This window comes from Sapajus apella, unplaced genomic scaffold, assembly GCF_009761245.1.
Source record: "Sapajus apella isolate SASKATOON/1434 unplaced genomic scaffold, GSC_monkey_1.0 scaffold44, whole genome shotgun sequence".
Classification (NCBI taxonomy): domain Eukaryota; kingdom Metazoa; phylum Chordata; class Mammalia; order Primates; family Cebidae; genus Sapajus; species Sapajus apella.
Window position 1 is genome coordinate 16,943,188 of NW_022436984.1, and position 27,345 is coordinate 16,970,532.

The following is a 27,345-nucleotide window of genomic DNA, read 5'->3' on the forward strand; positions in this document are numbered from 1 at the left end:
ACAGAAAAATAGAAAAAAATCAACATTTGATTTAAAAAAACAAATGATAAATAATAGAAAAGAGGTTATTTCCCTATCTACAATAAAAGTTATCAAAGTTTAAAGATAGAAAGGTAAAAAGACATTTTTAAAAACCCATCAACAACAAAAACAATCTTTCATAAGATAGGAATATCATAAAGACTCCACAGCTTTGAAACACATTATGTAATATACTGCTTTCTAATTATAATTTAGTCTTCATATTTACATTAAGCTTCATTTTTATTCCCTAAGCACTCACTGGGTTAGGAAATATAAGCTCCATGAATGCAACACTTTGTTCGTTACTGAGTGGCCAGTGTCTGTAGCAGAAACTGGCTCACGGCAGAGGTTCAGGAACATGAGTTGAAGGAATGAATGCATGGCTAGTAATAAGGAGTTAGCTAGGCTCAGATATTCAAAACTAGCCATGAGTAATCATCTGAAATCAATCGACAAATCAAAGAACCGACATTTATCGGACATCTCTTATTTTTACTTATATTTAGGTACTATGGGAAATACAAACACTCAAACTACTATCATGATGATTCAATCAACATCTTATGTTCCTTCCCTGAAATTTTGCCAAAAATAAATTTTAACAGCCATAAAAAAGTAACACTGGCCCCAAAAGAAACCAAAGACCAAGAAAAGATCAGAGAATAAATCTGTAAGAATCCTAACCATTCAATGTTACAGCTTTTAGGGGAGACTTTTCTCAAGAAATTCAGAATGCATGGCAGATAACATAGGGAAGAAGCAGCAAAAATGAAGACAACCAGAGGTAATACAGCAGGCAGAATGAAGGAAAAGTCTGTGGGCCAAAGACAGTTTCTGAGACCAACTGGTATCTTAAAACTCTTCACTAATAAAGGTAATGTTAGTATCCTCTGCAGGATCTACTCACAGTAGGTAACAGAAATATTCAAGGTTTCTCATCCAGAATACATGAGTACTTCGCTGACCCAAATATTAGCTATATGACTGCATGTTCCTTATTCTTATGCACTGCTCAAGCAGAAAATCCAAAGCATCAAAATTTGGTATTTAAGGCCAGCACAGCGGCTCGCACCTGTAATCCCAGTGCTTTGGGAGACCAAGGCAGAAGGATTGCTTGAGGTCAGGAGTTCAAGAGCAGCCTGTGCAACACAGGAAGATCCCATCTCTACCAAAAAAAATTAATTAAATAAAATAATCAGGATCCATAAGTGTGTCTTGGTATCATGAACCATCACCAATCTTCTAACTCATTTTTAGGAAGGAACAAAAACCAAATATTCTCAATCCAAAACACATAACTCCACATTACCTTAATTATCAGCCCAAGATATTCAGTGTATTGTATAGTGCGTGTTTATGATACACTCAGTTTTTCTAATACAAGCTTCTCATTTGCACTCTACAATACATTTACAAACTTTATTTCAACACCAAATGTAAATTTATTTCATGATTTTTCTGTATATAAAGAGGGACACTCCATTTTAGTACAGGTTAAGTATCACTTACCTGAAATGCTCGGGACCAAAAATGTTTTGAATTTCAGATTTTTTTGGATATTGGAATATGTGCACGGCTGAGCATCCCTAATCTGAAAATCCAAAATCGAGATGCTCTAATAAGCATTTCTTTTGAGCATCCCACTGGTGTTCAAAAAGTTTCCAATTCTAGAGCATTTCGTATTTCCAACTTTCTGATTTGGGATGCTCAACTTATATAGTATTATATAACTCAAGTTACCCTGGGGTAGGAGGTACCTTGCTCATCCCTGGTTTGAGTTTTTTTGGTTTTTTTCTTTTGCTACCTTTTAATAGTTAAAACTATTGCTAAAAAGCAGAAATGCCACAAATAATAATTTTTATTATTTTCTCTGCAATTTAGCTTTCATATCTCCACAAAGAAGTAATTAGGAAAAAAAAAAAAAAGACAAGATAATCAAACCACAGCACTCTAGACTGTCTTCTTCATTTGCTGACCTGAATCAGTGTCCATTGGGATGAGACCTTCAGGCGATGAGCTCTGAATGACTGGAGACACCACAGCAGAAAGCCTGTAGGACATCAAAAGGAGCCTCTCTACCACAGGTTTCCACTCACCCACCAACTGCAGGCTGCTGCAACAAGGACATTATGGAAATTTATACTAAAAGCAAAAAATCAGATTTTAAAAATGGAAATTATTAGATAAAAGGGGTTGAATTTGTGTTTCAAAACTGTGCAATATAGAAAATATATGAGACATAAAAATATATACAGATATGTATGTTTTTAAATCTGATTTTCAATTTTATTCAAAGCAATAGACTACATTCCTTTCCCAGGACACATTCCAGTAAGAAGTTAAAGCTCAGAAACAAATGGATTTCTGAGACAGGAGACAGCTGTGGAAGTACTTACTTTATAGGTAACTTCTGCAATGCTCCTGTTATACAGTGGACTCGCCCATACATTGGAAATGATGCTGCTGCCTGAAGCAGAGAATTTTCAGCCTGAGACACTTCTTCCTCAAGAATTTCCATCAAGCATTTGATAACTAGAAAAAGCAAACACAAAATCAAAGTAATATCAGTTCTAAAACATTTATAAATGTGCAAACAGCACAACAGTTCCCATTAATATACGCAACACAAAAGAACTTTACACTAGAGTTTTTTAATCAAAAAGAGATCTTTAAAGGTTATCCAGCAAGGTTGCTCATTTCTAGTTAAGGCAGAACGGAATGTCTTTCCCTAAACTGCCTGTACCCATTACAGCATTCACTCTTAGTCCTTCCTCCAAAACATCCTCTGGCAAGGGTATCAAACCCAAGGCTTTGGCATGTGCTAACTGGGAAGCAGAGGCCTTTCAAATTAAAAAAGAAAAAAAAAAGTTTCAGATTTTGAAATATCTGCGTCATACTTTGAACACCCCAAATGTGAAAATCCAAAATCCAAAATGCTCCAATGAGCATTTCCTTTGAGTGTCATGTTGGTACTCAAAATGCTTTGGATTTTGGAGCATTTCAGATATTGGATTACAGACACTCAATCGACATGTAGAAGACCTACGTGAGAATGTTTACACTGGCATTATTTATTTAGGGAAAAAAAGTCCATCAACAGGAGAACGGATTCATAAATTGTGGTAAATTTGTATAATATATAAAGTACAACTGAGATAAAATTCTGTATCATGTAAACTGAATATTTTTAATAGTATATATACCAGAGGCAATATCATAAAGAAAAACAAGATTAAAAATTAACAAAAAGCGCAGCTATGATAAAGGAAAGGTTTCAAAGATATGGATGCTATTGTATGACTTAAGCTAAGTGTGATCACCGAGCTTGTGAACAAAACTTTTGAATTTTTTACATATTATTTATATAAATTACATGTATATATATGTATATATATTTAAGCCTTCTACATGTAAATATTCTTTGTATGTTTGAAATATCTCATAAAGTCCTAAAGTATCTTGAATTGAAAGCCTTTATGTGAGGCATGGACTCCCTATTCACCTCAACTGCAGTCCTCTTCCCACTTCTCAAATGGGTCTCCTTTTAAGTACAGCCGTGAAGGAATTCAAGCAGGCAAGTGTCATCCTCCATGGTACTGTCATCTATCTCCAGATCTCTGGCCACATTCCCACCAGAACTACTCATAGCCTCCTCTTTTTCTCCCATTACTAGTTCTCTTTTTCATGGCTATTTCTACCATCTCAGAAATAATCATTTTTAACTTTCTTTCTATATCTGATCTCCCTTTCCTATTAAAAAAAAAAAAAATCCCTATCTGTCCTTATTTCTAGTACAATTCCAAAATGAAGACAGACTAGCATAAAATTAAGTACATTAATCCTCAAGAAATATTTGTTGAAAATCATTAGATCTGAACCATCTCAGACCCTAGGTTTTGGAACTGGCTATCTGGGAAGCATAAAGGGCAACGGTGTGACAGTTCACTAAAACATAAACCCTGATAAACAAAGGAACTCTGCCTATATAAAAATAATGAAGATGGTCTCTCTCTAGTCACAGTATAACTTATACAGGAACAAACGCACATTTTTGTTGGAAAAAGAAGTCATTCTCATTTAAGAAGAGCTTTATTAATATACATTTGTATATGTACTTGTTCAACATAAATCCTGTTTAGACAAAAGTATTACAGCTGAGTAAACTGTTTATTTGCATAATAAGAACCCATGGTACTTTTATATGCTGATAAACTTTTAAATAAAAAAACAAAAGTATATGTTTAACCATCAGATAGTCGAAACAAATGAATACTGAGAGAGTAAGATATTGGTTTTGATAAGAGCAAAACATCAATACAAACCCATTAGTGTGTTCCTTTCCACCACAGCAGCAGACCTATCTCCATCACCACAAGCAAGCTGAGTTACGTGGGCAGACAAGGATGACGGTAGAGCATCCTGCCAGATTAAGAAGTTCAGCAGGTAGGAAGCTGTCACACAGTCGTATGGTTTGGTGCTTGTGCTGAGCTCCAATGCTGCCTGAAATAAGCCTTGCAGTTTCTCTGAATCCTAGAATAAAGCAGACTCAGTAACTGTCAAATTAAAGATTTCTTTAATTTAAAAAAATAGTAAATATTTAAAAGCACAGCCTGGAGCTGCGTACAGTGGCTCGAGCCTATAGTCCCAGCAACTCAAGAGGCTGATGCAGGACGATTACTTGAGGCCAGGAGCTCAAAATCAGCCAAGAGAACATAGTGAGACCCCATCTCAGAAAACAACAACAGCAAAAAAAAACACAGGCGGGTGCAGTGGCTCATCTCTGTAACCCCAGCATTTTGGAAGGTCAAGGTAGGAGGATCACTTGAGGTTAGGGGTTTGAGGCTAGCCTGCCCAACATGGTGAGACCTCACCACTACAAAAAAACTTAAAAATTTTTTTTAACTGTCTCTTTCTTCAGCAAAAATGTACTTTGTCCTGCAGAATTTTACTATGACCACAGCCTGACTATCTTCATTATTTCTACGCAGGACAGTTCGTCAGTCTGTGAGGGCTTATGTTTCCCCTGGGTATCATATGGCTGCCCTTCTCCCTTCCTCATTCCTATACAGGTAGTTCACTGGAGAAAACTGGAAACCCACTGGGAAGCTGTGTACCTGGTGAAACTTCACGTGTGTGGAAAACAACAGTGATCAGCTCAGCCTCAGAAATTACGCCTCAGAGCTCCCACATCTAGATCTCCCACAAACATCCACTCGCATCACCTGTCCTAAAGACACAACAAAGGACAGTGTGCTGTTGCAGTCACAGAAAAGCACTGGGCTGACAACAGAAGACATGATTTCTAGTCCCAACTTCAACAACGAGCAAGCTGTGTGTTCACTAGTCTGGAAGTCAGGATTTGGCTGTTCAATAATATTCTGATTCTACCAGGATTATTCCATAACTATCTAATGTAAGGAAAAAATAATTATAAACTCAATTTCAAGTTGATTATAGGTCTACTAACATTTGATGATGTTTTTTAATTTCACAGCAGCAAATATCAAACGTGCTGATTTAAGTACTGGTTTATTTAAATTTCTTTACCATTTGATATGTTTATTTTCTGTAATCTAAATAAAAAAACTTAAAAGTGGCAGCCAAAAGTTCAAGTTTAAATAAGTATTAGAAAGAACCAATTAAGCATCTAAGCCATTTTTTAACTGACAGTTAAGTCCCTGAACTGCTTTATTAACCATTAGTAAGAAAGATAATAAACAGCCTTTGAAGTCTAAAATGTCTTTGTTCCATCATCTTAGGTCAATCAAAGAATACTATGAAGAAAGACCCAGGATATATAGCTCCACGGGAAAAAAGGGAGTAAACTAGGTAGTAGAGTCAAGCCATTTATGTGAAAAATATGTCATCAAAAACATGTATGTACATGTCCTTAGAGAGATCAGGTTAGCATTCAAAAACTGCTATAAACTTAACTATACGAAAAAAATTAATTATATATTATATAAGGGACACCCAAAGAAAGACTTTGGAAATATAATATTGTGATGGTTAATACTAAGGGTCAACTTGAATGGACTGAAGGATGCAAAGTATTGTTCCTGTATTGTCTGTGAGGGTGTTGGCAAAGGAGATTAATATTTGAACCAGTGGACTGGGAAAGGCAGACCCATCCTCCATCTGGGTGGACACAATCTAATCAGCTGCCAGTGCAGCCCGAATAAAAGCAGGCAGAAGAATGTGGAAAGACAAGACTGGTTTAGTTTTCTGGCCTATATCTCTCTCCCATGCTGGATGCTTCCTGCCCTGGAATATCAGATTCTCCCAATTCTTCAGCTTTGGCTTCCTTGCTCCTCAGCTTGCAGACGGACACTGTGGGACCTCACCTTGTGATCATGTGAGTCCATACTCCTTAATAAACTCCCCTTTATATATACATCTATCCTATTAGGTCTGTCCCTCAGAAAATCCTAATACAAATATATAATTAATATTTTTAAATCTTGAATGCCTATTTCTTTGACTATTTTACTAATCTGTAAGCCAAACAGAGAGTGTAACCAAAATCCCATAGCAAACCACATGTGGTACTACATTTCCTGAATTCTACAGCTAGTGCCAATATACCAAGCACGATTTGTCAAATTAGAGGTGCAGAGGTCCCCTAAGCCCCTTGATAGTTTATGTAAGGGCCAGGTCTTTCACATTTATGCCATCATATGTCTTCTCCATCCAGGTACTCTCAAAATATTTGCCAAGAATGAGGCATAGCTATAGACACAATACAAGATGACATGTGATGAATGATAAGGCGAGGAGGGATAGACAGAGGAAGAGAAAAATCTCATCTTTAAAAACTGTGTATAATAATGAAAGTTAGCAACCTGAGCACCAAGGAACTTTCTGCTCACAAGGATACCTGAAAAATCACAGGAATCGGTGGATACTGGACAGCAACTTCCAATATGGACCCCATGTCAAAAAACATAGATGTTCTAAGATCTTACATAGCCACCTAGAAGCCACAGAAACAGACACTGTCCTCTCTAGCATGTGATCCTACAGAATCCCACTGCACCTACAAGCTACCATGCCCTAAACACAGCCGAACTGAACAACCACAGCCTAGACCATGGCTCAGCTGCAGCAGGCACCCTCAGCCCTTATAGAGCTCTAACAGAAAACCATAGTTAAGCTCCAGAACCAGTACTCTGCTGGTGACCCAAAAACCCTAGGAGAAGCTTCAAGGGCAGAGCTGAGAGCCCGGGTCTGGAGGTTCCCTGCAGATTCATCCCCATGTAATGCCTTCACTTCCAAGCCCACCTTTAATTCCTACCCCAAAGTGGGAAGAGCAATGTGTCAAGAAGAATGGAGGGGTCGGGGATGAGGTAGAGCACCTAGGGACTGTTGTTATCCTCAAGTACTTGGTAAGTTTCCATCTCAGTTTAGCTATTCCTGGTTGAAAAACCAGGAACATGCTCTCTGCCTCTTTTACACTGTTTCTCAAATGTATGAAGAAGGGAGATTATCTCAAAAAATGCAAGTTACTGTAAGCAATGTGCTCTGATCGAATATTACATGTCCAAGGGAACAGGGGAAACCATAGTTAACTGAAATCTACCAATAATCTTGTAAACAATAAAACCTACAGCCTCCTACACCTCTCTTTTTATCAAAGCAATTAAAAAAAAGCAAAGCTCACTGATTTGGGCCTTACTTACCTATTTCCTCCTTTCCCACCAACCCAGAAATAGTAGAGAGGTGTTAATGACAACTGAAAGAAGTCCAAAAACATAAAAAGGCAGAGGCAAATGCATGAATAATCCTCAGATTGCTTTATCTGCTGATAGAAAGTTTCCATGCATATACCACATTTATACTGGAAAAGTCCAGATACCTGAAAATGTACAGCTGTTTCCGATAACTTCATCAGAAGATCAAATGCTAAAATTTTCACGTCTTCAAAAGTGCTGGTGAAACATTCCATGAGTGTTTGGAAACGACCAACATCAATATCATGGCTTAGCTGATATACTGTATAAATTCTACCTAAAAGTATTTTTAAAACCAAAAGATTTAAAAGTGAACAGAAGGAAATCAATCTTCTGAAGTTATATGACCAAATTTATAGAAAATTAGTACAAAAAAACCACACTTCATACTTTACCCATGACAGCATAAAATAACTTTTCTATTATTTTCTTAAATTGACAAAATAAGTACTACAGTTCTCCAAGTTAAAAAATATTTTTAAACCATAATTCTCTCTCGAAAGATATATGAAAGATTCCTAAGTTATTGCTAAAAATAAACAAAAACAAGTAAATTTAGAAACATATCTTTTTTAAAATCTTAATAAAACTTGACCTAGAATACAAAGTCCTGGGCAGGCGCGGTGGCTCACTCCTATAATCCCAGCACTTTGGGAGGCCAAGGGGGGCAGATCACCTGAGATCAGGAGTTTGAGACCAGCCTGCCCAACACAGTGAAACCCTGTATCCACTAAAAATACAAAAATTAGCCTGGCGTGGTGGTGCATGCCTATTGTCCCAGCTACCTGGGGGGCTGAAGCAGGAGAATCGCTTGAACCTGGGAGGCGGAGGTTGCAGTTAGCTGAGATCACACCACTGTACTCCAGCCTGGGCAACAGAGTAAGACTCAGTCTCCAAGAAAAAAAAAAAAAAAAAAAACAAGTCCTACTATATCTTAGAATGAACGGACACAGAATGATCAGTATGATGAGTCAAAGATAAAGAAGGACACTTTTGGCCATTCAGGGAAAAAGCTCAATTCCTCTACAAAATGGAAAAAATTAAACTGGTTTCATTCGTCCCTATAACAACATGTAGTGCTAAAAGATAATGGAGCAATGGTTACAAAATCCTGAGGGAAGGAAAGTTAGAAGAACTTTGCATATCAAACTCTTATTCAAGTGTAAGAGCAACAGAAACATTTTATAATATGCAAGAAATTAAGAACTACTTATCTCCAGAAACTCTTAAAGAAAAAGGAATTTCAGCCAACCAAGGGATGAAAAGAAAAAACTATCCCAAAACTATGATGGCAATCACTGAATCCACTTAATTCTAGGATGAAGACTCAAGAACTGTGGAAAAACAGGTTTCATGGCAAAATGTGAAGAACATTTAAAAACATTTAACAAGTGAAACCCTAAGGAGAACTGAAAACATGCTTAGGTAATTTGAGGAATGTAAATTGGCATACAAGTTTCTCATTTAATCTTAATTTACAAGTTAGCACAACCCGATGAAATTCCTAGAGCTGACACCTGAAGTTTTTGTCACTTTAACAACTCTGTTCAGATTTGCTTCTTGTTTTCCAATCTGACTGCTTTTTTTTTTTTTTCTTGTATAATTGCTCTGGCTAGAACTTTCAGTATGATAGTGAACAGCAGTGGTGACAGTGGGCATCTGCGTCTTCTTCCTGATCTTAGTGCAAAAGCTTTGTTTCTCACCATTGAGTATGATGTCACCTGTGGATGTGCTGTAAATATCTTTCATCATCTTGTCCTTCCTATTCCTAGTTTTGTGGTGCTCATTTTTTTAATCATAAAGGGTTCTGAATTTTGTCAAATGCTTTTTCCGTATAAATTGAGATGATCACATGGTACTTCCCCTTCATTTTAATGTGGTGTATTACATTGACTGTTATATTGACCCATCCTTACATTCCTCAGATAAATTCTACTTACTCATGGTATACAACACTTTCAATATGCTGTTGGATTTGGTTTGCTAGTCCATAAGAAATATTGGTCTTTGGTTTTTTGGGTTTTTTTTGTTTGTTTTTGTTTTCATTTTTTTGAGACCAAGTCTTGCTCTTGTCCCCAGGCTGGAGTGCAATGGCGCGATCTCGGCTCACTGCAACCTCGGCCTCCTGGGTTCAGGAGATTCTCCTGCCTCAGCCTTCAGAGTAGCTGGGATTACAGGCACCCACCACCATGTCCAGCTAATTTTTTGTATTTTAGTAGAGATGGGGTTTCACCGTGTTGGCCAGGCTGGTCTCGAACTCCTGACCTCAGGTGATTCACCTGCATCAGCCTCCCAAAGTACTGGAATTACAGGCATAAGCCATCAAGCCCAGCCGTTTTTCATTTCTTACAGTGTCTTTGTGTGGTTTGGGTGCCAGGGTAATGATGGCATTATAAAATGAGTTAGGAGGTGTTCCCCTCAGTCCAATTTTTTGAAAGACTCTGAGAAGGACTGGTGTTAATTCTTCTTTAAATGTGTTGTAGATTTCACTAGAGAAGTCACTCACCCTGAACTTTTCTTTGCTGTGAGCCTTTTGAATACTGATTCAATCTCTTGTTATGGGTTTGCTCACATTTCCTATTTCTTCTCAAGTCAGTAATTCTCATGTTCCCAGAAACTTGACCATTTCATGTAGATTATCTTCTTGGTGTTAACAACTGTTCACTGTATTGTCTTATAATCATTTTTATTTCTGCAAACTTAATAGAAATGTTTCTACTTTCATTTCTGATTTTAGTTATTTGTACTGTCTTTCTTTTATCTTATTTAGCAAACTTTGTCTATGTTGTTAATCTTTAAAAAGCACAACTGGTTTCGCTGATTCTTTGTATTGTTTTTCTATTCTCTATTTCGCTTACCTCTGTTCTAATCTTGTTTCCTTCCTTTTGAGGTAAGTTTGTTCTTTTCTTCTAATTGCTTGGGGTAGAAAGTTGACTTGGTTATTAACTCCAGATCTTTTAATGTAGGCATTTACAGCTATAACTTTCCCTATAAGCACTGCTTTTGCTGCATTGCTTACATTTTGCTATGTTGTATTTTTGCTTTCATTCATCTCAAAATATTTTCTAACTTCCTTCATGATTTCTTCCATCAGTTGTTTAAGAGCTTTGTTCAAATTTGAAGCCTTTTCTGACACCACTGTATGAAGCCACTAACACTCCCCAACCTCCTAGGTCTTCTATATATCCCCCTTATCTTCTTGAAATATTTCTTTTTTTTTTTTTTTTTTTTGAGATGGAGTTTCGTTCTTGTTACCCAGGCTTGAGTGCAATGACATGATCTCAGCTCACCGCAACCTCCATCTCCTGGGTTCAAGCAATTCTCCTGCCTCAGCCTCCCAAGTAGCTGGGACTACAGCCGTGCGCCACCATGCCCAGCTAATTTTTGTATTTTTAGTAGAGATGGGGTTTCACCATGTTGACCAGGATGGTCTCGATCTCTTGACCTCATGATCCACCCGCCTCGGCCTCCCAAAGTGCTGGGATTACAGGCGTGACCCACCGCGCCCGGCTGAAATATTTTTCATAGAACTTATCTACATCTTGTACATACATAATCTACATAATCTGGTATCTATATAATGTACTGGTAATACATACAAATTGTACATATTATTTTGTTCATTACTGTCTTCCTCCACTGAAACATAAGCTCCAAATGAAGAAGCACCTTGTTTGGGACAGTGAATATCCTTGGCTACCAGACATGTAATAAATACTAAATTAGTATTTAATCGTTGAATTTTTTACCATCAATATTGTGGCATTTGATTCCACATACGAAAGATGCATGCAACTTACTCTTCTTGGTCTAGGAAAGGCAGAAACCATTTGACTAATCTCAAATCACATTCCTATCACTGAAGTTCTTGAAATGATGATGAAGGAAATTTACATCTCCAATCCTGTACTTCACAGTCAAGTTCTTAAGCCTCATTTAAAAGTAACAGCTACAGTATGGCTTACTCCATTCGCATTACCTCCCAGTTGTCTAACATAATTACGATGGCATAAGTCACTGCCCAATTATATGCAACTCATTCATTAAGAAGGTGACTCAGGTTTTTCATTTTTAAAGTACATTTAAATTTATTAAATTACTCTGTTGACTGAAAAATTATAGGTATGCTTCAGCCTAGTTTTATTTTCCACACACTTATGTGCAGCTACAACTACAATAAATGTGCAGGAAACTCTTTGTTATATGATTGAAGTAATCAATCACTCTTAGGTAAAAACATATTTTCTAAATAAAGCTGAAGTAGTATTAAAATTCTATGAATTGATGGAAGACTCCTGCATTCACTGAATGCTGTAACCAATTACCACATACTTGGTGGCTTAAAATCACAGAAATCTATTGTCTCATAATTCTGGAAGCCAGAAGTTCAAAATCAAGGTGTCAGTAGGGCCACGCATTCCAGAGGCTCTAAAGGAGAACCTGCTGCTTGCCTCTTCCAGGTTCTAGCAGCCGCATGCATTCCACGGCCTGTAACCCTATCACGCCAATCTCTACCTATGCTGTCACACAGCCTCCTCTTTCGTTTGTCAAATCTCTGCCTCTGTCTTGTAGGATACTCGTGATGACATTTTTGGTCCATCAGGAAAATCTGGAATTATCTCACCTCAAATTCTAAACTTAAGCACATATGCAAGGACACTTTTTCCATGTAAGGTTTGCATTCACAACTTCTAAGGATTTGATGTGGATGTGTTTTGGAGACCATTTTTCGGCCTGCCATCGCCACTTAAATAAGGCGATCATATTTCTCATTATGAATACTTGAACAATCCAATATCATCAATACCATTATAGAATGCTCTGTGAAGAACACCACATCCCCTATGCAATATTCCTGCAAAAATGTACGGCATGAATCTAATCATCAGGAAACAATGAGACAAACCCCAACTGAGACATATTCTTCCAAAATGTTAATACCATGAAACAAGAAACTTTCCAGATTAAAGGAAGCTAAAAAGAAGCATAACAACAAAATGCAATGCGTGACCTAGGATTGCTTCCAAAATTGTGGGAAGTTTTTTTTTTTACTATAAAATAAATGACCATTTGGTGGGACAATTGGCAAAATTTAAATACAGATTGCATATTAGATTAAAGCATTGTCTCAACATTCAATTTTCTGAATTTGATCACTGTATTACGTTTATAAAATTAGTAAAAGACAGAGATAAAGCAAATATTGCAAAATATTAATAACTGAGGAATCAGCCGGGCATGGTGGCTCATGCCTGTAATCCCAACCCTTTGGGAGGCCGAGGTTGGCAGATCACAAGGTCAGGACTTTGAGGCCAACCCAACCAACATGGTGAAACCCCATCTCTACTAAAAATATAAAAATCAGCTGGGCATGGTGGCACGTACCTGTAATCCCAGCTACTCAGGAGGCTGAGGCAGAAGAATTGCTTGAACCCACGAGGCGGAGGTTGCAGTGAACTGAGATCACGCCACTGCACTCAGCCTGGGCAACAAGAATGAAACTCTAACTCAAAAAAAAATTAAAAACCTGATAAATCTAGGTAGAGGGTACATGGCTATTCATTGAACCAGTCTTCAAACTTTGCTGTTGATTTAAATTTTTTCAAAATAAAAACTTTTAAAAACTGATTTTCCTCAAATGAAGCAAGCCTCTATCACGTCAGCTAACTGTCGTCCTGTCAAAAAATTACATTTTGCCCAATGATTTAAAATAAAAACGAATCCAGCCCGGCATGGTGGCTCATGCCTGTAATCCCAGCACTTTGGGAGGCCGAGGCAGGCATACCACGAGGTCAGGAGTTCAAGATTAGCCTGGTCACCATGGTAAAACCCTGTCTCCACTAAAAATACAAAAATTAGTCGGGTGTGGTGGCAGGAGTCTATAACCCCAGCTACTTGGGAGGTCGAGGCAGGAGAATCACTTGAAACCAGAAGACAAAGGTTGCAATGAGCGAGATTGCGTCACTGCACTCCAGCCTAGGCAATAAGAATAAAACTCCATCTCAAAAAAAATAAAATAATGAAATAAAAAGAATCCAATGATAGCTTAAAGCTACCTGATGCTTCGGCCATTCCCTGTGAAAGAGCAGCTGAGCAGGATATTTTCCTGTTTAACCACAGTTAAGGAAGACCTAGCACAAGCAAGAAATCCTACTTTATAACACATATACACACATGTACAGGAAAAAAAAAGAATCATTTCTTGTCAAAAAGGAAAAAAAAAAACAAAAAAAGAGGGAAATGAAATTTCACCCTCTTGAGAGCCACGCAGAAGGAAAAACAAAGGGTATCATTAAACCAGAATACTTGGAAATTACATCCTCATGTTGTCTTTCCGAAACCAGATTGAGGCATATAAAACAGACAGTGTTAAGGGAAACCACATTTTAACCACAGAGACTCACTCAGAAATATTAAATATAATAGAAGCTATTATTATTTCAAATTTTAAATCTTAAAGAACAGACTGGGTACTACCTTAAAACAGCAAAAAAACAAATTAGGGAGGTAAGAGCTGGAACTCTTTCCATAATAAGTATAATCCATGAAAATTACAGTTTGGGGTTGGCAAATAATGATCAATGAAAAAGGAGATCGTTTCTTTCTCTTCTGTCATTTACTGGCAATTTCATTATGTACAAGCAACTATTATATGGTAAGAATAAAACCTCAAAGAAAGGCAACAAAACTGAAACTTCAAATTAAGCAAATAAAAAAAATTCTTTCCCCAAACATTATTAAGCACTTACCTTCTGGAACATGAAAAACTTCCGCTATTGAGCCTAAAATGGTTAAAGCTGAAAATCTAGTTGAGTAGGAAGATCCAGGAAACAATGCTTCAAAAAGACTATTGCAAATGGATGACATAAAATTCTTAAAAAAAAAAAAATTACAGTCAGTATAATTATATCACAATAGGTTATATTTAGAGTATTAAACACCCTTTAAGAGTGGGTGTTTTTGTTTTTAATTTAAAAAGTAAATTTCAAAAATGATACCAATTGTTCACTTTCTTAATAATTCAGGTTGGCACCCTGACCATAAGCTATATCATGACTTTAATGAACCCTATCTTTGCAGAGTCAACAAGAAGTATAATTTCTATTGCAGCCCAGACAGATATGTATACTTTTTTTTTTTTTAAAGGCAGAGTCTTGCTGGGTTCAACAGCCCTCACCTTAACTGACTCTACATAAGATCCCTGCAGTCATTTCTCAGGTGAAGTACATGCAACCTTGGGGATTTATCCTTTAGGTCCCCACAAGCACTAAGAGTTTACTAGGTTATTAATTCTACTAGGTTTCAAAGGAATAGCACCATTACTGAAAAATACCCTAGTTAAGCTACTTTTAAGTAAAACAGTATTCACATTAAAACACAACAAGGGCCAAGCGCAGTGGCTCACGCCTATAATCCCAGTACTTTGGGAGGCCGAGGGGGGTGGATCACCTGAGGTCAGGAGTTTGAGACCAGACTGGCCAACATGGTGAAACCCTGTCTCTACTAAAAATACAAAAATTAGCCAGGCATGGTGGCAGGGGCCTGTAGTTCCAGCTACTCAGGAGGCTGAGGCAGGAGAACTGCTTGAACCTGGGAGGTGAAGGTTGCAGTAAACTAAGATGGTGTCACTGCAGTCTAGCCTGGGTGAACAGAGTGAGATCCTGTTTTAAAAAGAAAAAAAATGTGGATGTATCCTAGTGATACATCCACTAGGGAGTATCATTCCAACTGTATTGTCATTTATCGGCTTATAGTTCCTGTTTCCTGCAATCAGACTGTATCCACAATGCAGGCAGGGACCACATTTCTATGTTTGGATCCCTATTGCTGAGCACAGTATCCTACATACATAGTAAGTTCTCAGTATATGCTCTAATCACTTTTAATGGTTCTCAGTGAAGCTTCCGAATCCCTTGGCCTATCATTGAAAACGATCCATTTTCAACTTGATTCTCTGGATTCACTTCCCATTACTCAAGTTCTCCAATCCCCGAGGTATTTTATATGTCATTCACTATAAACATCCTCGAGTTTCCCCGGTACTTTCTTATCACCAAGCCTTCATTAAGCTAGTACTAGGGGTAGGAGTGGGGAACTACTGAGATTTTGGAGTCAAGAGCAGGTCTGGATTAGAATTCTGGCTCTACCACTTACTAGCTAAGGGACCTTACACGGCTTATTGAACTTCACTGAGCTTCAGCTTTCTCACTTGTTAAGTGGGGATAAGAGTGTTTATCTCACAGCCTTTTTATTAAAGGTTAAATGAGAACATGGACATCTAACATTTTATAAATTTAAAAGTACTCTAGATACTAATACCAGTTATTTAGGTACAAAATTATCTCCACTAGACTAGAAGATGTCTTTTTCAACTAACAGCCTCTTCTCCCCCAGCATTTAGTCTATTGATTGGCACTGAGCCTGCCACACACGGTGCATGGCACCCACTGTTACGACAATGTGACAATCATGACAATACAGTGCCAAGATTACAACCTCCAAAAGCCACAGGTGTACCAGTAGGGAAAAAGTACCACAACCACGAGACTGACTCAGATTAAGACTCTAAGGACTAATTTTCAAAGCATGCATACCTATAAGCACAGACCAAGAAACCATGCGTACATGAAAATTAAGAATCTCAATCCAAAAAACAACTTCTGTGTTTCCAAGTACCTAGTTGAGTTTTCACAAATTTCATTTTACCCCTTGCAAAAACAAAGCAACAAGATATGCTTTGTTAAACCTAGCAGTGATCTAAGAGAAACTACAAAATAACTAAGCTAGGCATAATATCCATAATAATCCATGATAATGTTTAGAGTAGGTAGTATGTCATGCTGCAATCCCACCACTTTGGGAAATGGAGGCAGGAGGATCACTTGAAGCCAGAATTTTGAAACCAGCCTGGGAAACATAGCAAGAACCCACAGTTACAAAAAATTAATTAATTTAAAAAAAACTTTTTTAACTGTCCCACACACACAGTGGGGGCTTTAATATATATTCTAGTCACTTCTAAATTTTTATTTATTAATTTTTTGAGGCAGGGTCTCGCTGCTCTGTTGCCCAGGCTGGAGTGCAGTTAAGGCTCACCAAAGCCTTGACCTCCTGGACTCTAGTAACATTCAAGCCTCAGCCTCCTGAGTACCTGGGACCACAGGTGCACATCACCATGTTCGTATCAGAGTTTTTTGTTTTTGTTTTTGTTTTAAATAAAGAGGAGGTCTTGCTATGTTGCCCAGGCTGGTCTTGAAGTCCTGGACTCAAGTGACCCTCCTGCCTCAGCCTCCCAAAGAGCTGAGATTATAGGCATAAGCCACAGCTAGTCACTTTTAATAACTCTCAGCAAGGCTTTTTAGACAGATACATAGTTTACAAAGAGCTTTTTCATTTAATCCTCAAATCAACCTTTTGAGAAAGGTTACTAATTCTGCTTATGCTTGATGAGACTAAAGTCAGCCAACTAGTAAGTGGCAGAATCAGGAGAAAATTTATGCCCTTAAAGTTCAGGTTGTGACTTCCCAAGCTTTGTTTTAAAAAGACAAAGCCGATTTTAGCCTTTGTATAGAAATATTCTTTGTTTGATGGCTTTTTATCTTTTAAATACAAAATTGAAAACCAAGGGCATCCATAAGAATGTTTACAGTTATTAGTGTGTCATAGTTCAAATGTATCATTAATCTATTAATCTACCTCTTTCTCAAAATAAATAGGTAAGCTCTGTCTTCTATCAGGGCCTGCCAAGTTACCTGTCTTTAACCTTGCCTATCACAACTTTTAATTATTTTCTCAATCACTTGAATAAATAAATTATATAAGGCAAACTTTTATTCCAATAATACAACAAAATAAATTCAGAAGTTGAAAAAATGAATTAAAACCCTGTAACAAAGGGAAGTTTACCATTGTAAGTGGATAAAAAGGATCTGCTTCTCGAAGGCAAAATTTGGGGGAAGAACAGTGAAAATCTCAATCTGTTCTGCTGAAAAGAAATTCAAGATTGTGAAACTAAGCCCTGGCCCAGACTGGAGCTGCCGTACCCGGGTTTCCATCCATTTCATTAACACAATGTCCGAAAATCCAGCCCTACTCTTCAAGCTCACTCCAATGCAAGGCAGACAGCAAGCTTCCTCCACAGCTGAACCATGGGCCAAGACTCATCAAGCCTCTGTGAGTCATGTCAATCTAAAGAGAAAACAGGCCCAGCAACAGCAGTCTTCTGCCCTGGAGAGGGACAGAGTTCAGTACCATCAATTACCCATCTGTTAAAGTACTAAATTTATCTGGCCTACATAAGCTAAAAGTGATTGAGATTAGCCAATGAACGTCATTCTGTAACAGTCCTCCACTACAGCACTGGTTTCATCACTCAGGGCTAAATCAAGTAGAGTACCAAAGCACCAGAAGAAATATGTAATACTCAGCTTGAAAAAAAAGAAGCACAGAAACTCAATTCAACAGACTTCCATTTATTTCCCTTTAATGCTTATTCAAAGTACTTTTTAGTTTTTAAACAATCTCTATGTTTAGAAATATTATCACCTACCTTATACTGCTGTAAAGAAACAGAAGTGTGCTGTTTGGTTAACTCATTCTGTGGTTCATGTTTGGATTTACTCTGCTCCAATTTATAAAGCACCTGAGAACTTTCCTGGATCCTACAAAACAGCTTTTGAGATAAAAGAAATGAAGCAGAGGTGAGCCACACATTAAATTTAAATGTCAGCTGAGAGGCAAAATTCTTCAGAATGAAACTTCAAGGAAGGAGAGTACTGATTTTTAATCTCTTAATATTTTATAATGTTTCTTTTGGAAAGAAAATTAATATTTTTATACCAAAAACAAAGTATTATTGCAAAGCAGAATACAATCATCAAACCACAGTTTTCCTATTTCCTTTAAGTTGGCACAAACCTGAAGATGATATAGTCAATTCCCTACTCCACCAATTCTTCACCCCATAAATGTGTTATGCGACTAATTCAAGTTGGATTATTTGATAATGACCATTTTATGAGGTGCTTAAAACTATAAAAATGCAAGGGTGTTCTTTCTCCTGTTACCAAGTTTTCTAAAAACTACCTTACACCCTAAGAACTCCAGCATACGTTTTTTTCTTTAAAAAAAGAGCCCAAAGTTTATTTACTACACCAAAATGAAAGACTTTTGGCCACATGTGGTGGCTCATACCTGTAATCCCAACACTTTAGGAGGCTAGGTGAAAGGATCACTAGAGCCCAGAGTTTAAGACCGGCCTGGGCAACAGTGTGAGACCCTATCTCTACAAAAAATTTAAATATTAGCCAGTCATGGTGGTGTGCCCCTGTCATCCCAGCTACGTGACAGGCTGGGGTGGAAGACTCGCTTGAGCCCAGGAGGTTGAGGCTATGGTGACCTATGATCACACCACTGCACTCCAACCTGAGTGACAGAGCAAGACCCTGCCTTTAAAAAAAAAAAAAGGTGGGGGGAAGGGTGTGTGCTTTTCGCTCTGGATTTTAGTCCCAAATGTAAGCTTTATGGAATCACAGAACAGGTCACAGGAGGGACATCATGAACAGATGTGGTAGCCCAATTCCGTGACCATTTCCACGCACTCCCAAAACCTGGGCTCTTTTTAAAAACGCTTTCCCAAACAAAGTTCATCACTTCCCTTTGCCTTCTGATGGGAAATTCTACCTTTTTAAGAAGAGAACAGATCTGTTGCCGCACTCCTGGAGACTGGCTGTTAAGATTATATGTAATAAAGAACTGAATCCACTGCATTTCTTCCACGGAAACAACTTCTGTGCTTCGATTACTTTCACAAAGCAAGCCTAATGTATCTATCCTTACCTAAAAAACACCAAGCAAGAAAATGTTAATTTTCTAATAAATAAGCAAAGCCTAAATCACCTGAATTGTTTGCTTACATAGGCTACAAAGAAAAAAGTAAACTTCAGTGCACCAATAGGTACCTCAGAAAGACTTCTTAATCTCAGAGATCCTATGGTTATTTCCTTTAAAATTCTTTTATTAAATATGTAAATTGGGGATTTATAAAATGCAACAATCTTTAAGATTTTTATTCCATGGTAATGCTCAGCTTCATTCCTTTTCCTTTTTTTTAGTGACCCCTTTATCCCATCACCTCACTCTTATGTTACTGCCAGGCACTTCTAACTGGTTTCCTGGTTTCTTTTTGCTCCAACTCTGGAAACTTAAGTTTCCACTAATTTAATTCCTTGCTGAAAACAGAGTGGCTTTGGTTTAGCTTAATAAAACCAACTGGTGCCTGGGAACCAATGATGTCTTTAGCTTAGCGTTAGACCCTTCCAAAAAATGTACAGAACACTCCACCCTTGATAAGCAATGTCCTTAATCATCCTCCAGACCTTGTTCATTTGGGTCCCTCCATTTTGTATGCTGCTCCAAGGCTTCCTCTCTCCTAATCATATCTATTGCTTTCCTAATCAAGCAACACTTACTCTCATCAGTCTACTCTGAGCCTTCAGAGCAAGTCCTTATGTATTTAAGTGCACACAATGGCACACTTGTATCTGTATTGTCAGTTCCAACAGTTTCCCGTTGTTTAATACAAGTCTTCTTACATCCTCAACTAAACTTTCAGTAGCCTGAAGAAAGGATCTACTGAAGCTGGGTGCGGTGGCTCACGCCTGTAATCCCAGCACTTTGGGAGGCTAAGGCAGGTGAATCATGTGGTTAGGAGTTCAAGACCAGCCTGGCCAAGATGGTGAAACCTCATCTTTACTAAAAGTACAAAAATTAGCCGGGCAAGGTGGCAGGTGCCTGTAATCCCAGCTACTTGGGAGGCTAAGGCAGAGAACTGCTTGAACCCAGGAAGTGGAGGTTGCAGTAAGCCAAGATTGTGCCACTGCACTCCAGAGTGGGTGACAGAGCGAGACTCCATCTAAAAGAAAAGGAAAAGAAAGAAAAAGAAAGGATCTACTGAAAGTTTAGTTGGGAGACTGGGCTTCTACTCATTCTCTTTATGAACTCCTTAAAACAGTGCAGGACACAATGGAGGGCCCTCTATTTTGAACTGCTACATGAAAGGGATCTACTGCATATACAAATCCAGGTAATTTTCTTTACTTACTTGGCAATGGTGATGAACTAAGCCTTGCTTTATTCTTGCACCAGACACGAGGTTCTCCCAGGTATCAGCTGCAGACTGAAGATGTCCATGAGCTCTAGCTATTCGCAGGCATGCCATCAAAGCCCCCAGAGCCCCCCTGCTATTACAAGACCCTAAGGATGGGAAAGACTGCTCTTGTCCTGAAAGCACAGTAACAAAGACCATTACGTATTATGCAATGACTACCATACTTAGCTGCTAATTTTCATGTTTCCAATTAATATTTTATTTCAATAAATAAAAATCACATTTTAAAGTAAATTCTAACACAAAGTTCCTATTCTAAAACAATCATTATTTAAAATGATTTGTCCTTTTGTCAATCATTTCTAGTAAGCATAATTCTCTTACTGTTAACATAAAGAAATCATTATTCACTTGCTAACATTTTCACTTTTTTCCTAACACCTAGAAAGTGAATCAGGAAGTAAAGTAAAAAAAAAATCAGATAGAGAAATAAACACATCGGTGGCTACAGACTATTATTTCTCTAAAAGAAAGCGCTAAACCTATTTGCATATTTTGGAGTGACTGTTTCTAGTCACTAGTAAAGAAGATTAAAAAGTAAAGAAGACTAGTAAAGAAGATTAAAAAAGGATCACAAAGGGTCTGCTGGTTTCAGAGGCTAGAACATCAGCCATTACCAAGAAGACAGGGCAGCTTGATATAAAAATAAAGACAACCTTACTTCAGAACAGGTTCTTGAATCCTGCATTTCAGATGGCTTTGCAAAAAGGCAGGAACAATTATTGTCAAAAATTACAAATAATGGCTTATTTATGCATACAGGAATCAAATTTTCCTGCTATCTCATGATTACTCTTTGAAGCATGAAAGTTTTTAACAATTTTAGTTGAAAATATTTCTTAAAATTATACTGTAGCATACTACATTCTTGCTTTGTTAAACAGAAATAATAATTTTAAGATTTATATGCTGTGTCATGATCATCGCTTTAAACATCCTGAATTATGTTTGAATGCAGTGATTCCTGTAGGGTTTGTGGGTTTCAATGGGATGTTTACCCCTAGTCTAAATAATGATAGATGGCTATTTCTCAAGATCATGCCTCTGAATTTTGTCACTTCCCCAGAAAAAAAACTTGCTGCTGCCAAGTTACCTGTCTTTAACCTTGCCTAACACAACTTTTAATTATTGTCTCAATCACTTGAATAAATAAATTATATAAGACAAACTTTTATTCCAATAATACAACAAAATAAATTCAGAAGTTGAAAAAATGAATTAAAATCTTGTAACAAAGGGAAGTTTACCATTGCAAGTGGAATCATTCTTTAGCTTGCAGAAATGACTTCAGCCAAAAAACTCCATTCAGCTATATATAGGAACATTCATTTTAAACTGAAATATCTATCATTACTCTCCTCCTTTACTATTAATAGAAGTGATAATATTTAAATTTGAATATGCTTAATATCTGCATAGCTGCTTACATTTAAGCATCATAACTAGAAATTACTAAAACAAAAATGTATTTTTCTTACCAGTTTTAGCATCAATAGAAGTCTGAAGAATCTTTACCATGTACTGTAAGCTTTCGGGGCTGTAACTTAATAATTTTGGCAAGTAATAATCAATCACGTAAGACTTTTGATCCAAGTTTCCTTCACACAGTATAAAAAGGAGAGGAGAAACCCAAGTCTCATGCCACTGGTCAATCCAAGTACTCTCAGCAGTCTGAGATTTCAAATGACTCTTATGATTTTTAAACATGGTTTCCAAGAGGTCACTTGCATAAGGTACCAATGACTGGTCCCCCATCACCTCTAAGATTTGAGATGGAATAGTTTTATCTATAGCCAAAATATGTTCAATTCCTATGCACTCTACCAAACAACCAAGGCATGTGTACTTTCCTTTAATATGCCATTCCAATCGTAGAAGACTCTCAGTCAATTCCACAAAGAAAAGATCAGGGACCAAATCTGCACCTTCCACAGTGAGCTGGTGCATCTGGAGAAGATTTCTGAACATGATTTTGGTTTGGTGTCTCAGAGCATCCAATGGATGTTCCCAATGGGTATAGACATATTCCAAAAGTCTCCCAACTATACTTGAATTCCCATTCAGGCTGTCCCTTAGGCTTGGGGAACTTGATTCAAGAACTTGTATAGCTGAATTAGTCCAGGATGCCAAGATTCTAGACAGAAACATTTCCAGCGTTGGCTCTTTAATTCTGAAGAAAAATGAGCCATGAGCCATTATCATAAACTGACTAGCAAAAGAAATTTCATTTTATAATAATTTCGACTTTAAAATATTAAATACAAAGAATGAACACAAATTTCAATCATTATTAAACTTATAAGAACAAAAAACTACAAGTAAAGCCAAAACAGATCTGAAATTTCTATATGAATCTTTTCACTTTGTAAAAAATCATCCAGAAAGGAGTTCAAGACCAGCATAGGCAATACAGTGAGATCTGTCTATAAATAATTAAAAAGCTGGGTGTGTGTGGTGATACACACCTGCAGTCCCAGCTACTTTGGTGGCTGAGGTAGGAGGATTGTTTGAGCTTCGGAGTGAGACTGGAATGAGCTGTGATCATGTCACTACACTCCAGCCTGGGTGACAGAGCGAGACTTTGTCACAAAAAGAGTAACAATATTCCAGAATAGGACATAGGAAAATTTGGGGGATGATGGAAATACTCAATATTCACTACCTTGATTGTGGTGATGATTACACATGTAATTTATTTATTTTTGTTTTTGAGACGGGGTCTTGCTCTGCCGCCCAGGCTGGAGTGTAATGGCATGATCTCAGCTCACTGCAACCTCCACCTCCCAGGTTCAAGCAATTCTCCTGCCTTGGCCTCCCCAGTAGCGGGCACTACAGGTGCCCACCACCATGCCTGGCTAATTTTTTGTATTTTTAGTAGAGACGGGGTTTCACCATTTGACCAGGCTAGTCTCAAACTCCTGACCTCAGGTGATCCACCCACCTCAGCCTCCCAAAGTGCTGGGATTACAGTTGTGGGCCACTGCACTCGGCCTACACATGTAATTTAAAGCATAAGGAAAGCCACGGGTTGGAGGTGATTGGGGAAACGGGGCTTCTCTGTGATAAAAAATATTCTAAAGTTGTTTGAATTATATTTAACATTTTAAAAAACTAATTTTAGAAATGTTGATGGTTTACCAGATTTGTGAGGATCATTTTAGATTACCTATGTTAAAGTTCTTCATAAATTCTAAAGCACTACACATATAGAAATTTTTATAGTTTTAAAATATGATGGTAAAAAAGAATTTGAGGAAAAAAATTTTAAAAAAGAAAATGATAGCATAGAGAATATTAAAATTAATTTAGAAATGCTGGTTGTTGAACAACTTTGTGAATAATAAACTGAATTGTACACTTTAAATTTAAGAACTGCACAGTATATAATTATACCTCCAATATTTAAAAAATTATTTTAGTTTTCCTCCTTTATTCATATGTTCGTTATCATCAAGCCAGACACATGTTTTGACATTTCATATACATGATCACTTTCAGCCATTATGGCAAAAACACAAAAATACAAAATACTGCCCCATGAAGTCAGAAGACCTTCTAACACTGCTGCTTCAGATTCTTATTAGCAATATGCTTGTAGGTCAGCATTTACTTTTCTAAGCCTCCCTTTGCCCATTCAACAAATCAGATTTCTTATCCTATTTATTAGCCATATGAGGATCACATTAAATTACCTATGTTGAAGTTCTTCATAAATTCTAAAGTATTATACATATAAAAATTTTTATAGTTTTAAAAAATGGTAATATTGAAAATGTTAAAAATTAATTTTAGAAATGTTCTTTACAGGCTAATCTGCAGTAATAATTTTATTGATTGATTGACTGATTGATTGAGACAGGATCTCACTCTGTCCCCCAGGCCTCCTGGGGGTGCAATCATACCTCACAGCATCCTCGGCCTCCTGGGTTCAAGCAATCCTCCCAAGTAGTTGAGACTACAGGCACATGCCTCACACAGATGGGGTCTCACTATGTCACCCAGGCTGGTTTTGAACTCCTGGCCTCGAGTGATCCCCTTGCCTCAGCCTACCGGGAGGGTAGCTGGGATTAGAGGCACAAACCACTCCAGCTTTTGGGCTGCATCTTTTAAATGTCTTACAAGTGAAACAAAATATGAAACAGTAGCATCAGAACTCACTGTGAACTCAAGGTGAACAAAACATGTGCAGTATCCAAGAGCAGGGCCTCCCCATTTGGGCCCATGCTCCCATTCTGCCAGTCCAACATGGCAAGTGTCCCCTGGCACAGGAATAAGACAGCTGACTCAGAGACATCAGCACAACAGAGGCTCCTGCAGCTGCTCATAAACCACTCGGGGGTGCTGGTACAGTCCACTGAATGAAGCAGCAAACTGCTAATCTGGAAAAATATGGCAGAGCTAATACACACAAAGCTTTTAAAACTTTTTCAGAGATATTTCAAAATACAAACCCAAAACATCTCTTTCCCCTAAAAAATCCTAGGAAAAATGACTAAACCAACAATAAAATAGCCACAAATGTTACGATAATTATACTAATGTTAAAGGGAAAAAAATTACATCAAGTATGTGAATGATTTTGCTGGTTGGAATGTACTGGCAGAGCACAACACATCGCCACCTGCAGGTGGAAAAGTTTAACAAGTGTTTTGTTTTTTTTTTAACATGCTTTTAGAGGTGATTCGAGAAATAAACATTTTCGACTTATCCAAAGATAATTACTTTGTGTGATCTCATAAAATAATGCACATATATTTTTCTAAGGTCATCTAAAAGAAAAAATAAGTTTCCATATAATATAGCAAGCAAAAAAAAACCTACTAGTAAAAAATACAAGGATTGTGGGCTAAATTATCAAATTATACTTTCTATAAGAAGCAAATTTACTGAACAATTGACTCTATCTAGCATGCTGCACGTCTAAAGTACATGATTTGGGTTATTCTTAATAAAGAACATATTTATCAGAAAAGTTATTACTGTATATATATCTATACATTAATATGCATAATTTTAACATTAAAAAGATACTAATCAGAGGTGACACTGAACAAACAGCACTAGAAAAAAACTACAACATACATCAAAAATATTAATAGTGATTATCTTTGTGAGATGGACTTACAGGTGACTGTTAATATCTTTTTGTTATTTTTGCTTTATCTGAATTTTTGGAATTGTCTCTTATTATAAGAGAAAAGGGTCATCAGAAGGATCCAGACAATGCAAAAAAAAAAAAATTAATTCACTTCTTTAAAAATATTGTTAATTGTTTTAAGAGACAAGGTCTCACTCTGTTTTCCAGGCTGATGTAATCTTATCTCACTGCTGCCTTAAACTCCTGGTCTCAAGCGATCCTCCCACCTCAACCTCTCAGAGCTGGATACAGGTGTGCACCACCATACCTAGCCAATTTTTTAATTTTTTGTAGAGACAATGTCTTGCTAAACTGCCCAGGCTGATCTCAAACTCCTGGTCTCAAGTGATCCTCCCACCTTGGCCTCACAATGTGTCAGGATTATAAACGTAAGCCACTGCACCAAGCCAAAAATATTTTTTAAACATATTCTCTCAATAAAGTACAATTCTAAAAAGAAGATGCACTTACCAAATGAGGAGTCTTTTCAGATGGGTGTAACATAGTCTTAATAAAAAGAATAACAGCTAATCCAGATGTGCTCCGTATAGTCTGTAATAGATCATCTATTTGGAAAAAAAGGAGAGAGCCTGTGTTAAATGATGAATATTCTGGTACGGTGGAAAGAGCAGATGCTGAGCAGCCAGACAGGCCTAGGTACAATTTCTAGTCTGACCACTTCCCGGGTGAATAGGTCTTACAGAAATTATTCAACATCCCAGGGACTCTGTTTCCTCTTCTGTAAAATGGGATAACTCTTAACTGACACAGTGTTTGTCAGGTTTAGATGAATAATGAATATAAAGGCTTTTAAGCCCAGCATGTAGATACTCAATAAATGTGATTCCTTCCTCTCTCCTCTAATATCCACTTTCCTCCTCTTCAACTACTGCTTCCCAGAACACCTAACAGCAACACCACCTGTCCCCTCCCCTCCACCAATGCCTCTGTATCCCAACCACCACATACACAGGCTTCTTCATAAAGAGATCTCAGGGCTTGTGTAAACAATGTACATAAGTAAGTGGTAATTATAACTTTGCTAGCACTGCCACTGTACCCACAGCAACCAAACAGTTTTGACTTGGTATCCTCTTTTTATCTCTATTAGCCTCGAATACCTGGGGCAATTATTCAACCTAGGGAAAGAAGTATGACATCATAAATTATGTACTAAATATCCACTCTGCCCTTTATCCCTGATAACAAAACTGTGACTCTGATTGAAGAAGCTACATGCCCAGCCAAAACAGGATACTTGCTTCTTCAATCTTCTTTGCAACTAA

The 27,345-nt window shown here is 37.4% G+C and overlaps 1 protein-coding gene across 6 annotated transcripts in view; it reads right to left on the reverse strand.

Annotated features, from left to right (window-relative positions):
• Nucleotides 1–27,345, reverse strand: part of THADA (THADA armadillo repeat containing) — a 362,400-nt gene that overhangs the window by 319,255 nt on the left and 15,800 nt on the right. For all 6 annotated transcript variants that reach the window (XM_032239429.1, XM_032239424.1, XM_032239426.1 and 3 more), the window contains 11 exons: nucleotides 26,531–26,625; nucleotides 25,081–25,301; nucleotides 22,401–23,092; nucleotides 20,857–21,035; nucleotides 19,437–19,592; nucleotides 18,304–18,426; nucleotides 14,504–14,627; nucleotides 7,880–8,031; nucleotides 4,347–4,554; nucleotides 2,421–2,556; nucleotides 2,001–2,137 (listed from right to left, as the gene is read on the reverse strand). In XM_032239429.1, coding sequence (XP_032095320.1) covers nucleotides 2,001–2,137; nucleotides 2,421–2,556; nucleotides 4,347–4,554; nucleotides 7,880–8,031; nucleotides 14,504–14,627; nucleotides 18,304–18,426; nucleotides 19,437–19,592; nucleotides 20,857–21,035; nucleotides 22,401–23,092; nucleotides 25,081–25,301; nucleotides 26,531–26,625 — 2,223 coding nt within the window. The remainder of the gene's footprint in view (nucleotides 1–2,000; nucleotides 2,138–2,420; nucleotides 2,557–4,346; nucleotides 4,555–7,879; nucleotides 8,032–14,503; nucleotides 14,628–18,303; nucleotides 18,427–19,436; nucleotides 19,593–20,856; nucleotides 21,036–22,400; nucleotides 23,093–25,080; nucleotides 25,302–26,530; nucleotides 26,626–27,345) is intronic.